The sequence below is a fragment of the Rosa rugosa genome, chromosome 6 (assembly GCF_958449725.1).
Source record: "Rosa rugosa chromosome 6, drRosRugo1.1, whole genome shotgun sequence".
Taxonomy (NCBI): domain Eukaryota; kingdom Viridiplantae; phylum Streptophyta; class Magnoliopsida; order Rosales; family Rosaceae; genus Rosa; species Rosa rugosa.
In genome coordinates this window covers 22,060,214-22,077,908 of record NC_084825.1, presented here as the reverse complement: position 1 = coordinate 22,077,908, position 17,695 = coordinate 22,060,214, and the positions used below count along the sequence as shown (strand labels likewise).

Here is a 17,695-nt window from a genome sequence, read left to right as displayed (position 1 = left end):
GGTGGGCTAATTCCTAAAACCTGAGCGTCATTTGAAGCTTTACATTAGTTTATAATAGTTCTCGTAGAGCACATTCTGTAAGAAATTAGGAACCTCATCTAACGACAGGTCAATATTATGATCGAAACTAGCAAAGTGAGCTAATCTGCCACAATATTTGCTTCCCTATAAATGTGTCGAATTACAATAACATCAAAAGCATGCAAATAAACTTTACAATCATCAATAATTCTAACCTCAGAAATATCTTCTCCATGGTACGCCCAGTGGGACAAGGTTAGAATTTTTTTTCTCTTGAAGACATTCAACCACCGGGCTTCAAAACAAACATTTTGGCACGCCCAGTGGGACAATATCAGAGTCTTTTTGTGTTCACCATCATTGGGATGCCAGAGGAAAATCTTTACCAAAAGAAATTCCTAAAGTAAATAGATGGTCAATGTTGCCACCACTGGCGATACTGCCATTAATGATGAGTTTATGCCTATTCCCATCCCAGAGGGGGCAAGCATTGAGGAACAGCTGGCGATCATCATGGCCAACGTCGAGAGGCATAAAGAAAAGCGAGCCAGGGACATGGCCAGTTTGATCGCAAAAACAAAGCAGAATTTTCGCGATTGGGACCAAGAAATTAAGCAAAACACTCGAGAAGCTAGAGAACAATTCTATAAGCCTTTCTTGAGTAGCGACAAACAGACCACTCAACATGCCGCGAACATCACATCTGAGTTCACAACCTTACGCGAGGAAGGTTCCAGCTTGGCTAATTCGCAGCAAGGCGAATTGGGATGTCAAAAACCTGCTCGCGAAGAGGTCGTTTCTGAGACTAACTTGCCTATAGGTGGCAATCAACCTAAGGGTCTCACTGGTGAGTCACAGCCTTACACAGAGGTTGTGCATGGAAAAGGTTATCAACAAGATTGTTATTCTGACAATACAATTGTCTCTGAACAAATATCTGATCTCTCCACTGATCAAGCCAAATACGTGGCTACTGATCAGATGCATGGGGGGCAAGATATGACCCATGATCATCCCTTTGATCAAGAGAAGTTGGCGACAGTTGGCGACAAAGCCGATCTTGGGACACCGTCATCTCCCAAATTACAATTGAAGATCATGCCTCGTCAACCAACAAAGATACTTGGGGGGCAAGATGACTCCTCTCACGAGCCAAATTCCTCCAAATTCTTCAACGAGAAGTATCTTTGTTCTTTTCCTACAAGCTCTCACAGGAGGGATTTTTACCCTACCAATTTTGATACATCGGAGCTTGGAATGAAGCATAGATGGCCTCCCCCGTGGTCTTCTAGAGGTTAGCCAAACATGGTGCTGCTAGCTTCTTTCTTTCTTTGCTTTTAATTTTCTGTTAATTTTTTCGTTTCTAGTTTTCTTTTCATTAAAAAAAAAACCAGTTAAAAAAAAAAAAAAAAAAAATTGAATTTGGTAAGGGGTTGTGAATCATAACGGAATAGGTGAAGTCTCTTTTGTTAATATTGGCCTAAACTCCTTATTGGTGCCTAGTTCAGGTCCCTTAAGGTTAAGGGCGGCTTTTATTAACACTTGTTGAACTGTCTTCACACTTATGACCTTTCTCATCTTAGTAAGTATAGCCTATGTTAAATGGTGTCTAGAAAGGGGACAACGTTCATGACAGGTTCTTGAATCCAGAAGTGCGTGCAAATGGGCCTAAACCACTATGTGGGAGTAGCTCATGCCAAAATGGATTCTGCCTCTCTTGTTCGCCCTCCCCCACCTGGCCATTTCAGTAAGGTTGCCTAAAGGATTTGAAAGAAAATTTGTGTCTAGACGACTATACTTGGGCCGCATGTCTAAACCTTGATTCACAATGTCTTATTAAAAAAAAAAAAAAAATACAAAAATGCAAAAATACAAAAAAAGTTTCAAATTTGTGCGTCGCGGAGGATGCAAAAAATTGTGTTCTTGCCTAATAGTGGCTGGAACTTGCTAATATACTTAAGAGGTCATTGGTATTGGTCTGGGCACATATACAAGAGGCATTTAATATGCCTAGTATGGTATTAGCAGTGGAGGAGGTCAAATCAATATTTTTGCCAATAATTGTGGCGAAAGCTGGGTTGCGAATTGTTGGCAGCGAAGTGGTTTTAATTACATGGCCTCGCAAAGGATGGTTCGCGAAGGAAGACTGGCGATTAATATATGTATGCTCACTATGTATAATTAAGAGGGAGAGAGGCTACTGTTCAAGTAATTTTAGTCAAGCCAATACAAGTGGCTTTGGAGCAACGACATTATAAGAGGAGTGCTGATTCAAGACCTCTTCAGTCAAGACGAAGACCTTTGACTTCGAGGTCTGGGGGGCAATGTTTGGACCCAAAATAAGCATTTTGGCCTGACAAGGCGTGTCTTGGAGAAATTGAGCCAACGTCAGTGGCTCAAGCTATATATTGTCGACAAGTTCGAAATATATATTTAGAGGCTAAATAAAGCCTACTATGGAAACATGGAAGCATGAAAAGTCAACTTTAGCACATTTTCCTACTTCGGCTAGGAGAAACCGAGCTAAACAAGGAAGGAGGGGCGGCAGACTGACCAAATGAACTTGAAATGAGCTGAAACTCTGCAGATCCATTCTACATAGCCCAAGGATCATTTCTTATGAAGACTTCCAGAGCTTTTTTTGAGTGGAAGGCCTTCAAACAATCAGCCCAATTTTCTACAGAAGCAAAACTGGAAAACTGGACCTGTAAGAGGTCCAGCAGCATTTTCGGCCCAACCACATGAAATAAAAATCTGAAAATTTGTCAGGATGATCTACACTCATAGTGGAACATTTCATATGAAGAAGTCGAAGACATATAATGAAGTCGTGTTGGAGAAATAATTGAAGGAATAAAGGGGCAGAAACTGACCTAAAACCAGCTCAATATTCACATGTTCATGTTTCCTACCCACATGAAGAAAGCTAGATGCTTTTCTCTTTTTCCTTGGATATATTTTTCTTCTACAATCTCTTTAATAGATCATCACCACTTCCATGTTGCTGCACCTTCATGCTTTGCTTTCATTTCATCTTTTCTCTATCTTTTCCATATTTTACAAGTGAACTTAGATCTACTTTCATTATTTTTCTTCCACTCATCATTTCACTCTTCTTTTTCTTCCCTATATAAACACCTTCTCCTCTCATTCTAAAAACACCCATTCACATTCAACAACAACATCTCTAAGATGATCTAAGTTCTCTCTAGAGCAACCTCTCTAAGAGCAACTCCTCTCCTTCTCTTTCTCTTACCGGTGATCACACTCCTAGTCCTAGTCTTCTCAGAAGCCGACTTTCAGTGCCACCAAACCCTCTGTCAACGTACTTCGGTCCTAGTCTCCTCGAGAGCCGATTGTAGTACCACGACCAAACACCAACACAAAGACACATTCACAACACAACATCAAAACATCTCTAAGATGATCTAAGTTCTCTCTAGAGCAACCTCTCTAAGAGCAACTCCTCTCCTTCTCTTTCTCTTACCGGTAATCACACTCCTAGTCCTAGTCTTCTCAGAAGCCGACTTTCAGTGCCACCAAACCCTCTGTCAACGTGTTTCGGTCCTAGTCTCCTCGGGAGCCGACGGTAGTGTCGCGACCACAACGGTTACAGAACCAGCCAAGCAAGGGTAACGCCCTAGCAACCCAGCCAAGCTAAAGTCACGCTTTAGCAAGATCTCAACACTTCCCGGTGATTTCGCTCTGCTCAATCTGCAATATTGAGTATCGATTGTGTGAACAAGAAGAAACTACAGCAAAGTCCTCACCACGAGGCACAAAGAATCCCGCGACGAGGTTGGTGCTCTCCTCGTCTACAATCGCTTGAAAGAAGTCAGGTCAAGGGACACCCCCGACGACCGCACCCGAACGGTGCTGGCACGCCCGCGCAAGAAAAGAGACTGTTGACCAACTGCAGCAAAATTGGAGCCGAACAGGTTCAAAGCACACCAGAATAGAGGAATCACTCTCCACTTCTACCTCCTTCTAACCTTGGTGAATGGCCAGTAATAGCCCAACTCTTAAAACCTCAGCCTCGCAATGTAACACACTGCTCACATAGGCCAGTTCCCTAGACCATGCACCTTTGAAACTCCCAGCTCATCCCTTACTACAACCCCAATTCCTCCACATTCCACTCCACTCCAAAACGCACCATCAAGACTAATTTTGAGTCTCCCCTTTGGAGGAAAAACTCATTTAGCAGCCTTCCTCCTTTTTCCACTCTTAGTCTCCTTCAAATGGTAGAGATGTTGATATGCAGTCAACAACTTCATTGACCAAGTAGCTGCAAAAAAGAAGGAGGTGGCACATCCCATTAAAGAAGCAGATCTTTTGCTGAGCATTTCTTTTTACCGAGCTTACTAAACTTTTTATCACAAGATGTCACGTGTATCAAAGCACATCTAATAGCGCCTATTGCTTGAAATCAATTTTGACTTATTTTTCTTTCCATCAAAACTGAAATACGATGACTCTCTCTCTCTCTCTCTCTCTCTCTCTCTCTCGGCAACCACTCCCAACCCATACCAATGCCACTGTCAACCACCCCAGTCCATCGTCATCACCGCCACCAACCACCCTAACCAATCGCCTAGCACCGGTTTTGCCAATTGGGTATTAGTTAAAACATCAACAAATTGCTGAGGTTGGAACTTGAGATTTGTTGTTTTGTGATCCATGTTTTAAGATTTATGTCTCAATGGTCTGATATTTGAAGATTCAGCAATATTTCGCATTCAATTTGGGATTGAATTTAGTTGAACTTGGGTTTAGGATTCAATTGATGGGTTCAATTTGGGGTTAGGTGTTTCTGACAATGGGTTCATTCTCTGTAATTGCGAGCCCCAAAAAATTTATCGAGCTAAGTTGAGATCATTCGGGAATTATGTTACGATCTCGAAAATTTATAAGATGCTCAGAAATATTTTTCAAAATTTTCCACAAGGTGCAATTCTTAATCTAAGGGTTCGATAAGTTACACGACACGATGAGTTCGTGAGAATTTTCAGGAAATCCGAGCTAATTTTCATGAATTTCGTAAGTTTAGGAAGTATTTAAAATATTTAAAGAAAAAAGAAAATTGTGCGGTGAGATCTTGACCGTTAAAAATACCACTGCTTGATCTCTACCCTTGGATTAAATTGGATATTTAGGGTATAAATATCCACTTAGATAAGATCAACGCTCAAAATGATTGAGAAACATCAAGACTTCCGACTCGAGTTAGAGTCCCGGTGACCCGACAATGTGACCCAATTGAAAACCTGCCCTTGGGTCACCTCCGACCTAAGCAAGGCTATTGGCTACACCATTAACTTCCCGAAAGATATGCTTAATCTTAATAGAGTGAAAAGACATCAAATATAACTTGCAATAATTATAATTGCTTCCTGTTACCCTTCTCTGGCCACTCCATCCTCTTTTTATTTATTTTTTTCTTCCTTAACGTACATTGTTACCCTAAAACTCATAGTTGACAATTATAATGATACACTTACACAGTTGCACTCTTTTTTTTAATTTTTTTTTTTAGAAAACTTGCACAGTGCACTTGTTGATCGACTATTACACTGATACCATTGCCGTGGATGGATTTTGCACCGATCGACTGTTACACTGACACCATTGTAATAGTACTTAGGTCCTCAGTAACTTAATTCTACCATATAGTTTAGGATGGAGAAATGGTACCATATAATTATGAGGTAGTGAGATGGTGAAAATAGTTGTCCACAAGTCCAACCAAACCTTCCTGGTCGTCGTCATCATCTCTGTCTATAAATTATCACCATTATCAAATACAAAACGTGAACTAAAATACCTTGCAGAACCAATTTCCCAATACCACAAAACCAAGCTCCACCATTACCACCACCACCAACAAAAATGGTTTCAGAGTCGAGCAGCAGTACAAGTAGCTGCCCCATCAAAACGGTGGTGGTTCTGGTCCAAGAGAACCGCTCCTTCGACCACATGCTCGGGTGGATGAAGTCCCTAAACCCTGACATCAACGGCGTCACCGAATCCGAGTCCAACCTCATTTCCACCTCCGACCCTAACTCCAAACGTGTCTTCTTCGGCGACAACTCCGCCTACGTCGACCCTGACCCTGGCCACTCCATCCAAGCTGTCTACGAGCAAGTCTTCGGCGAACCATGGTCGGAGGCCTCGGCGTCCAAGAACCTCGCCCCAACAATGGAGGGATTCGCTCAAAACGCCGAGACAACGCAGGCGGGGTTGGCCGAGACGGTGATGAACGGGTTCAAGCCGGAGAACATTCCAGTGTATAGGGAGCTGGTGAAAGAGTTTGCAGTGTGTGACAGGTGGTTTGCTTCGGTGCCGGCGTCGACGCAGCCGAACCGGCAGTACGTGCACTCGGCGACGTCGCATGGACTTTCCGGGACTGATACGAAGTTGCTGATTGAAGGGCTGCCGCAGAAGACTATATTTGAGTCCATGGAGGAATCTGGCCATTCTTTTGGAATTTACTATCAGACCCCTCCTGCCACACTTTTGTACAGGTAATGTCGACCATATAAATTATAGTTCATCAATCACTTTGATCGGAATATTAAAGGCATATACTATTACTCCTTGACTTGATTAATTTATCTGTTAAAAGTATAATCTTTGATTCGTTAACTGTTGCTCTAACGAGCAGAAAATAATTAAAATATATTGAAACTCTTCGGACACTTTCGGTTTCAAACTTTCAATCATGAGTTGCTTGAAACGATCCTAAAGAGAGATTTGAAAAACGAAATTAATATTGAATATTCATATAACATGATTTAAACAATATTTATTGTGTTTCAGCCGTACTTAATTACTCTGATATTTCGTGTCAAGTTTGAATTGTGTTGTTCGTGGGTAGTGTTTTGCCACTGAAAACATTAACTTTTAAAAAGATAAAAGTTGGTGTCATGGAGTAGGTTAGAAGATCAACTAATGACAAATTATAATGGATGAGCCGTCCCTAGTATAGCATGCATGTGAATATTGCTTGCTATATTTTTCTTCTCGGAGACAAATTACGGGTCAACTTTGCAATAATAGGAATCGTATTATCAGGACATTGCCATGTGAATATGAACATCTCACCTAAACGATTCCAACGCTAGCTGACCATTATTAAAGCCGTTAACAAAATTGATTTTCACAGCGAAGCTTTTCTTTATCTTAATATAGTTTGTTTTTAGCCCATAATATATTTCTTATTAGTTGGAACTCAGAAGTAATTAACATAATGCTGAAACTTATTTTGATTTTTATCAATCACCTCTTTTCTTGTCCCCCAAAGAAGAATGACTATATCAATTAGTGGTGGGGCGTCCATTATTAAAGTCATTATGCTTAATCATGATGATGCTTAATTTTTAAAGTATACAGTTGATTTGGTTTCTCCTTTCTTTTTCATTTGATTTGGTCTTATCCCCTTCAATGCAAGTTTTCAATTCTAATGCAATAAGTCAGGTGTGGGGATGAGTCTCCCAGTTTAGCTGGGTTCCAAATCCCTTTAAAAAAAAATCAAAAAATAATAAAATAAAGTTTTTACCAGAAAAGAAACCCATCATTTCGCTCTAAGATGAAGACTTAAAAGTAGACACCAGTAATCGTACCAGCAAGTTCTTAAAATTGTAATTGACATTGCAGGAATCTAAGAAAGTTGAAGTACATCGATAACTTCCATCAGTTTGATCTACATTTCAAGAAGCACTGCGAGGAGGGCAAATTACCAAACTATACAGTTGTGGAACAAAGATTCTTCGATCTATTGTCCCTCCCTGCCAACGATGATCACCCGTCTCATGACGTCTCAGAGGGCCAGAAATTCGTAAAGCAAGTGTACGAAGCATTACGATCAAGTCCTCAGTGGAATGAAATGTTGTTCATAATTGTATACGACGAGCATGGCGGATTCTATGATCATGTTCCGACGCCTGTTAAAGATGTTCCTAGTCCTGATGACATCACCGGTCCTGCGCCCTACAACTTTAAATTCGATCGTCTTGGTGTTAGGGTTCCGGCCTTCCTAATTTCTCCCTGGATTGAGCGTGGAACAGGTAAATATATATATCCAAGTTAAACTATGTTGCTACGTAGTAATTAACTTCACTATGCTGTGACACTACATGTGGTATATATGTATAGCAACTTTGTTCTGACTGATTGAAAATGAAAAATGCAGTGTTGCATGGGCCTTCGGGGCCATATCCTTCATCAGAGTTTGAGCACTCCTCAATTGCAGCAACTGTTAAGAAGATTTTCAATCTAAAAGAGTTTCTTACAAAGCGTGATGCTTGGGCAGGAAACTTTGATGTTATTTTGACTAGAACAACTCCAAGAACTGATTGCCCAGGTGAACATTTATTTGAAATTTAATTTTGATGCCTGCTGAATCTTAATATCGACTATATGACATGCCAACATATAATTGGTGTTATATAAGCAACATGTCACTGATTTTTTTCCTCATCCAACGCTCGTGATATTTAAGATTTAGATCTCATAAACCGGGTTCTAAATTAACCTTAAGCACTATTATAGCAATATGATGATTTTTAAAGTTAAAATATTGGACATATATAAATCAATAGTTTAATGATAGAGTATTAAACATCGTCATGTGGTGTATCCGATATAAGAGAGATTTTTTTTTATTTATTTTTTTTATTAGGATCAAGATCATGGGTACATTATTTTACACATATTTTTACGCTTCTTTTTAGCCATTAGATTTAAGTGTTTTCAATTGTCTTGATTAATTTCAAGTATGATGTGGCAAATGTACGTACGTTGTGGAAACAATTTTATTTTCTCAAATTAATAAAAATTTAAATTAAAATAATTTTATAAGGAAGATCAAAACTAAAAGATGAATATAAGTGGGATTTTTTTTTTTTTTTTTATGTCGAGAAGTTAATCTATACTTTTTTCTAGAAGACAAGTGAGAGGTTGTGGGTTTGACTCATGAAGTACCAGTTGTTGTATTTCTCAGTTATTGATGTAAAAATAAAAAATGAACGTGTTTTTCTTCTGGGAAAAATTTGAGGCCTTGCCTCTCTCCTTTCAGTACCATCTTCTCCATTTCCTTGAGTTAAATAATTAATTTTGAGAAAGCAGTTATGCCTCTTTTTCTTTTTTCGTGAGGAAGAAGATGACGACATTTATCTTCTAATTTTGATTTGATTTCCTGTATAAAATTATTTTAATTTAAGTTTTTATTTTTGAGAAAATATGATTGTTGATTTGTTTCCACCTCATTTGCCATGCACATCATACTTAAAATTAATTAAGACCATTGAAAGCACTTAAATCTAATGGCTAAAAAGAAGTGCAAAAAATATATGTAAAATAAAGTGTCCCATGTCTAGAAACAGACCTTTTTTTTTTAAGTATTATTTGTATTTGAGGATATAATACCACATCGCGCGAATAATAATCCACATGCAAAATTTGAAAGATAAGATATTACAAGGTAAATGGTTGGAAAGTATGTAATTAAATCATCACTACCATTACTAGCTAATATGTCAGATTGCCAAGTGATTTAATTTATGCATACATTTTAATTTGCTTACTGCAGTTACTTTACCCGAGCCAATCAAACTACGAGAAGCGGGATCTAAAGACGATGCAAAGATCAGCGACTTTCAAGAAGAACTAGTGCAATTGGCTGCAGCACTAAACGGGGATCACAGGAAGGATATATATCCCCACAAACTGGTTGAGAATATGACTGTTTCAGAGGCTCTCAAATATGTGGAAGGAGCGTTTAAAATATTTCAAGATGAATGTAAAAAAGCCCGGGAAAGTGGAACTGACGAATCTCAAATTATCATCTGCGCAACCTCTCCTACGCCGCAATCATCAAAGTCATTTATTCATAAGATATTCTCTTGTTTGGTTTGTGATAATTGAGAATTACTCGATTAAATATGTTTGGAATTAAGTAGCTTGATTGGAATTTGTTTTACACCTTGTTGATTTGCTTGTATAATTTATTGTAGCTAATAATGTTACCCATAAGCATAAAAATAATTGTAATACTTTTTCTCTTCTTTAGAACAATTGAAATGGACCTTCGTCAACCATTTAGAATGCATCCTGAGCTTGTTTGTCGGAAGCATAGAAAAATTTCTATAAGGCATATATGTATTGGCTCAATGATTTTCTAGCATATTATTCATTTTGATCATACTTGCAGGCTCAACGCCTTTTATTCATAATCCTTTGACTGCTTGAGGATAGACTTCACATCACACTCAATTAAATTAATCATAGAAAAAGAGATTAACAGAAGAGGGGGACCAAACTGAAACACCTCAAAACAACGAACAATGTAACAAAAAAGCTACTCAAAATTGAATATGAGGAAGATCCAAAAGATAGATAGATATATATATATATATATATCCTATCCAGAGCGGAGCTCCGCTTTGAAAATTTACGTGTGAAGTTCGAGTTTTTGGTCACTTTTCGGTCGCATATCCACATCTCGACCGTTCAGTTTTTAGGTACTAGTGTATAGATCGTCTCTGCAAATTTTTAAAGCTAGTACGGTTCAGGTTGACAGATTCAGTCCGTCCATTGGTTTAAGCGAGTTAGATACCTTAACGATCATCAATTTGGCTGAAAATTTGCAGAGATGATTTATACACTAGTACCTAAAAACTGAGCGGTCGAGATGTGGATATGCGATGGAGATGTGGTTATATATATATATATTTAGATGGAGATGTGGTTATATATTTATATATATATATATATATATATATATATATATATATATATATATATATATTAAATGAATTTGGTTCCTAGTCAAGCTGGGAGGTTCATCCCTACTCCCATATTATTATTTTTTATAGATTGACTCATTCAATGAGGGCGTAATACCTAAACCCCGAGCATCATTTGAAGCTTTACAATAGTCCTTGTAGAGCCCATTCTGTAAAAAAGCAAGAGTCTCATCTAATGACAAATCAATATTATGACCAAAACTAGCAAGGTGGGCTAATCTGCCATACTATTTGCTTCTTTCTAAATATGTCGAATAACAATAACATCAAAAGCATGCAAATAAGCTTTACAATCATCAATAATTTGACTAGCTTAAAAGATATCTCCTCCTTGTTGGTTCAGAGCATTAACCATAATAGAGGAATCACTCTCCACTTCCACCTCATTCCAACCTTAGTGAATAGCCAGTAACAGCCAGCTCTAAAAGCCTCAACCTCGCAATGTAACGCGCTACTCATATGCGGCGATTCCCTAGACCATGCACCTTTGAAACTCTCAGCTTCATCCCTCACTACAAACCCAATTCCTCTAGAATCTACTCCACACCAAAACACACCGTCAAGATTAATTTTGAGTCTCCCCCTTAGAGGAAAATCTCATTTTGCAACCTCCCTCTTTTTTCTACTCTTATTCTCTTTCAAAGGGTGGAGACGTTGATATGCAGTCATTAACTTCATTGACCATACAACTGCACAAAAAAAAAAAAAAAAAGGAGGTGACACATCCCACCAAAGAAGCATATCTTTTTCTAAGCATTTCTTTTTACTGAGCTTCCTAATCTTTTCATCACAAGATGTCACGTGTACCAAATCACATCTAATGGTTCCCATTGCTTGAAATCAATTTTGGCTCTCTCTCTCTCTCTCTCTCATCTTCATTTATCGTTCCTTGGTAACCAGTCCCAACCCATGCCATTGCCACCATCAACCACTCCAACTCATCGCACCACCGCCATCAACCACCCCAACCCATCGCCTAGCACCGTACCGTTTCTACCAATTGTGTATTACTTAAAACATCAACAAATTGCTGAGATTCCAACTTGAGATTTGTTGTTTGGCGATCCATATTTTAAGATTTTTGTCTCAATGGTGTGATATCTAAAGATTCAATAATATTTCATCTTCAATCTAGGATTGAATTTAGTTAAACAATGGGTTCAATTTGGGGCTGTTTCCATTGATGGGTTCATTCTCTGTAATATTGTAGAGTAATACTTAAATTTTGAGTTTACCATCAACTTGTTCTCTTTCTTCAAGTACTACTATCAATTTGGTCATTTTCTTTTACTTTAAAAAATCAAGTTTTATCCATCTTAATATTCACCTAAACTCAACTGATTTAGTCGTTGTATGTATTGATGCTGAGTGAAGAAAGTTTAGCAAGTACTGATACGACGACCAAAAGAGAATAAACTAATTTCTCATGTTTTGAGACCCATAAATTTAGAAATTCTCAATGGGTAAAAATTAACCTATTTAGCACTATTTTCTAAGTGACAGGCAGTGAAGAAATAGAAGACTAATAGTGAATTGAAGAAAAGAACATAAGAGAAAAGGAAGAAATAGAGACTGAAAAAAAAAAGAAAAAGGGAAGGAATAGAGAACAACCAATGAAATGAAGAACATAAGAGAGAGAGAGAGAGAGAGAGAGAGAGAGAGAGAGAGAGAGAGAGAGAGAGAGAGAGAGAGAGAGAGGGAACAACCATAGAGGTAACATTATATTCTTTTTTAGTGTTAGAGCTTTCCATTTTTTTTTTTAGCAAGGATAATACCATTGAAAAAATCATTTCAAAATCAATTGCCTTTTGAGACTAGCCATGCAAGCCGTAAACATTCAAAACTTCTTGCGCCTTCTTCATATAAATTCAGACAGAAGTACCACATATTGGTAATTTTTTGTGAAGATGTCATTTACATATTTTTCACGAAATAATTTTAAATATCCTCAACTGGACCTCATTTAACTCATAACTTTTTTGTGCAAGAAAATGGTAACATAAGATGGTATGGTAGGAATTAAACTTGGGTTTGATCTCGATAAAGTCTATTTAGTTATTATTTTGTGAAAATACAACACAATCCAACATATGATGTAGAGGTAGAATATTCACAATCGGTAAAACAATTAAGTCACCCAGGTGCAGACATGGGCTTCTAGCAATAACTATTGTTCCCTCCACGAATATGTGCTTCTTTTTCTTCTTTCTTCTCACATTAAAACCATGAGACTCCAACTGAATATATTTGCACAAATACTTGATCATGTTGCAAAAGAGTAGTCTCATCCAAGCATCTCATCATCATTCTTCCATCGGGAATATGTATTCTTGATTCATATATCTTTACCTTCAATAAATAATCTTTAGATGCTTCATCAAGTATAGGCCTCATCATTTGGCCCTTCGACCCTAAACCCGCCCGGCCCGTAGGGCCGAAGCCCAACTCGGCCCTTGTATTAGGGCGGGCCAGCCTGACCCTTTTTCAAATAGGATAGGGTATGGGTCATGCAAATGAAACCCGACCCTACCCTACGGCCCGGCCCGATTGAGCCGGAAAGGGCTAAGCCCGGCCCTACCCTTAAAGCCTGGCCCGACCCTACCCTAAAATTTATATTTTATTTTTAACATTTTCTATTACATGATACATAGAAATGGAATTATGGAAATATATAATCTGTCTATTGGAAAATGGGTATATACTACCAATCGGTCCTAAACTTAATTAATCTATGAGGCCCATTTTACCTGGCCCGAGTCCAAGTCCAAGTCTAAAGTGCTCTAGGTCATGTCTAAACTTCTAATCTGACTTCCTCATACCTCAGGCGGCAGCCATTTGGAGAGAGAATTCGCATAGAGCCACCGGCCCTTCCCGATCCGCCGCTCTCTTCTTCTCTATTCTACTTCCCCAATCTTCTTTATTCCACCAAATCTCAACCGCCTTCCTCCAAAACAACCCCAAAATCAATTTTAATTAGGAATTTGAGTTGATATATACGATTTACTCAGATCAATTGATCAGCCAAACAGAGCCATGCCGTCGAGGAGATGAGTTGAACTTCCGCGTTTGAGAGCTTCTATTATCTCAGATTCTCATATCAAGATTTGCTCATTGAACCAGATTGAAACATTCAGCTTTAAGCTCGACCGTATAGAGCCTTCAGATTCAAAGAACTGAATACGTTTCCAATTCCGATAGCAGCGAACCAATCCGGAGTTATTTAGCACATTTGAGTGGTGATGGTGGTTTTCTGGTTTTCTAGTTGGGTTGAGAGAGAGAAGGAAGAAGAAGAAGACTCCCAAATGCAAAGAAGACTCTCTATGGTTTGGATTTAGCTCTCATATGCCGGCATTGGAGTAAGACTATCTGGCAAGACTATTTCTGTTCCTGGCAAATTTATTCTATATTTGGCTGTTGAAAACTCAATAATTATCAAACTGTCCAGTTGGTATATGTCCAGTTTATATTCAATTGGTATATATGTTGAATCACTAAATGCTTTATATCCTTCATGGCCTCATGCTAATCGACCCATAATTATCAAGCTGTTCAGTTGGATTGGAGCTATATATATATATATATATATATATATATATATATATGTTGTTGAACTAAAGTCAGACATATGTCCAGTTGTATTTGTATGTGACTCAAAAATTTTGCATATTCTCATATAAATTGAATGAGTACTGATAATCTTTATCCATAATTGCAGGAAATTCTGAGAGTCTCATGGTGGAAGTTCATTGACATAATTGTAGGAACCTTCAAGTCCACAAGAATGATTTATTTTGTAATTTTTTTGTTTTTGGAAGAAGTAATTGATATCATCAGACTGCTCTTCATATATGTGTTCTCAATGCTTTTGGGACTTCTATTTAATTGCATATATTGAAGTTTTTTTTTTTTTTTTTACCTTCCAGTTTGAGTTTATTTTAAGTAAGCCCGACCCGACTCTATCTAAAAGGGTTGGCCCGGCCCGACCTTTTCGACCCTTGTGGAATGGGCCTTAAGGGCGGGTAAGGGCTTACATATTGAAAGCTCGGCCCGGCCCTAATTTTCGTTGACTTGGTCAAAGCCCAGCCCGGCCCTACCCTAAGCCCTAAAATTTAGGGTAGGGCTGGCCCTAGCCCGTTCCATGATGACCCCTAATCAAGTATATCAAAAAAGTGGAGCGTCTTGAAAGTGTATGTCATCTCTCCAACATATCTCTCTATGTCATGTACAATTGTTGATGCGTTCATCCATATATCATGCAGAATTATTGATGTGATGATGGATATTTTCACCAATTGTTATATATACTTTCCAAAAAACCTCATCCTCAGCTCTTCTAATACACATGAATGAGATCAGTTGTCGGTTCAAAAAGTATGGTATGTACATACTATGATTTAAGATGTCAAGTGCCAATAATTTAGAACATAATCCGGCCTCCTCTACGTTCTTAATAGCCCATCCGTGTCTTGTGATCGATACTTATATTAGCTCTCAATATGAGTTTCTTCTCCTTCAAGTCAGGATCAATAACTACTAATCTAATGAATTTTAGCTACTTTGATGTCTAGTAATATAGGATTTTATTATTTCAATGTATATTTATGACTAATTGGAAAGATGAAGAATGGCAAAAAAAAAAAAAGTGACATTTTTGGGCTGCATCTTTAATAAAACTCTCAAATATCTTCTTAATCCTATCAGAGAAGACATACTCGATCACCACAAATGACATTGCCAACATGTTCATACTCATCAGATGTCACATGTGTAGCCTCAACTGATTCTCCAACAAATAAACTCACTCTTGCTGTATATTTAGCCAAATCCTTCAAATAATTGAAGTTTCCTAATTCTTTTATGATGTGCGATGCAATAAGCTCAAGTGTAAATGCAGACATCTATTAAGAATTATGGTACAATTGACTTCTTGCGAATGTAAGAAACTGAAATTTTATCCCACCAATTCTTAAATCATTTAATAAGATGCCAAGAACTTTTCTTTGATATCAACGTCATCTTTCTTAGAGTATAACTTTTTAATGTACTTTTTACAAAACATGAAAGTATTTTAATTCACAATGCATTAGAAACCGTTTTTTTTTTGTATGTCATAGCAGTCCCAAACTAGCCATAACAATAGGTATCAACTTATAATTCAAGTGGATAGAATATATAGGAACAACCATACTCCGAAGTGAGTCCATCTGACCTCTGCATGCAAACACAAGAAAATTGCCACAGAAAATTTGGAGGATATGAGTTAGCAAAAATTAAGCAAACTGTAGAAGGTTGGTCTATTGAATATGATGCCATTCTTTCTCTTTAGATTGAGTTTGTTTAGATTTTTGTTAAACCTTTCTTAGCTCAAAGATTTTATCTCAATTTTATGACATTTGGAGTCATATCTAGCATGTTAGCACAAGAATGGTAAAACACATAACTTTTTCTTATCAAATGGTCATATTTGATGGAAGAGTTTAGTTTCTACTTCATTCTTGCTAAAATTTTTGGACTAAAATAAAAAAGGAAAAAAAATGTGAATAAGAGGTTTAATAAGTAGGAGATGTCCCAAATATCAAATTTAAGGTCCAATTAGAACCACACTGATTTGATTGACTATTGGATTAAGAAGGTAGGGCTTGAGATGAGATTCTTCTTTGCTTGACTATTGGATTAGCAACTTATATTTGTTTTTGAACTGATTTGATTTTTCTAATTACCAGGGATATCTGGTATCAACAAGCTTGCACATGTTAAAGGTATGTTATATAATTCAAAACAAACTTGATGGGCTGTGAAATAACAGTTTTTCTGTAGCAAACAAGATGCAATGACAGCTCTACCATAAATCCCCAAACACAAAATACTACTTAAAAATCTTGTTCACAATTCATTTCCAAGTCCTATGTCAATATTGTTATAACCAAAACTAATCGGTAGAGGAGTGGTGGGCCTTGCTGAAGACCATGCCAATGAGTGCCTTGTAGAGAAGGAGGCTGCTGCTATGGTTGGCCCTAACGAGAGCCCCAAGGAGAGCCTTGCGGAGGAGTGGCTTGCCAAGGCCCTAGCTGTGGTCGGCCCCAAGGATGGGGCAGCTGTGGTTGGCCCCAAGGAGTCCTTTATTGAGGAATGACTTGTTGAGGAGGGGGCTGCTGTGGTTGGCCCCAAGGAGAGCCTTGCAGATGAGTGGCTTGCTGAGGGAGGCTGGTGTGGTTGGCTTTGTTGAGGGATGTCATGTTGAAGAGCACCTTGTAGAGAAGTAGCTTGTTGATTTGTTATTGGAGTAGGCGGTGCTGTTTGTACAATTACAACAGGGGGATATCTTCTTTTTTCTCCATGCCCAGGTCTATATCTTCATCAATTAGGAATATATATGGTTAGAATAAAATCTGGGAACATGGTTTCCAGTTCTTCCACTAATTTTTGCATACTGTACTGTTCTTCTTTTACTGGTTCAGGAATTTTAGCAATCGCTTCTTCAATTGCAATTTTATTGAGGAATTTTAGCCTGCCTAAATGAGTTACCTCTTCATCCACGTAATTATTCAGATGCTGCAGTACATTCTTGAAGTAATGCAGCACTCCTGTACGTCGATCCATAGTGTATTCATTTTTATAATTAACATAAACACTCTTATAGTGCCCCTTGTCTTTAACTTTGTTCTCTATGTTAATGTGTTTGATAGTGTTTCAAAATCTTTCCCATATATCTGCATCTTTATTTGCCTCTAGTGCAATTTGCACATATGCCTGATATATCAGTAAACATTTTTCTGCTAAAGTTAGTAGAGATGGGTGGTAGTGAAGTTTCTGCAGCTGTTTCCTGCATGCATATAAGTGAGTAATGAGAACAAAACAAAATTTGCAAT

At 38.0% G+C, this 17,695-nt stretch overlaps 1 protein-coding gene across 1 annotated transcript; it reads left to right on the top strand.

The window, feature by feature from the left end:
• The first annotated feature begins 5,712 nt into the window (after nt 1-5,712).
• Nucleotides 5,713-10,129, top strand: LOC133718279 (non-specific phospholipase C4-like). The gene is made up of 4 exons (XM_062145095.1): nt 5,713-6,545; nt 7,678-8,087; nt 8,213-8,383; nt 9,611-10,129. Exons 1-4 carry the CDS (start codon nt 5,911-5,913, stop codon nt 9,943-9,945), a joined length of 1,551 nt encoding a protein of 516 aa, XP_062001079.1. The 5' UTR covers nt 5,713-5,910; the 3' UTR covers nt 9,946-10,129.
• Nucleotides 10,130-17,695: the final 7,566 nt, after the last annotated feature.

Coding starts and splice junctions, on each gene's coding strand:
- LOC133718279 (XM_062145095.1), top strand. CDS start 5,911: ATGGTTTCAGAGTCGAGCAGCAGTACAAGTAGCTGCCCCATCAAAACG. Junction 6,546..7,677: donor CCTGCCACACTTTTGTACAG/GTAATGTCGACC, acceptor TTGACATTGCAG/GAATCTAAGAAAGTTGAAGT. Junction 8,384..9,610: donor TCCAAGAACTGATTGCCCAG/GTGAACATTTAT, acceptor TGCTTACTGCAG/TTACTTTACCCGAGCCAATC.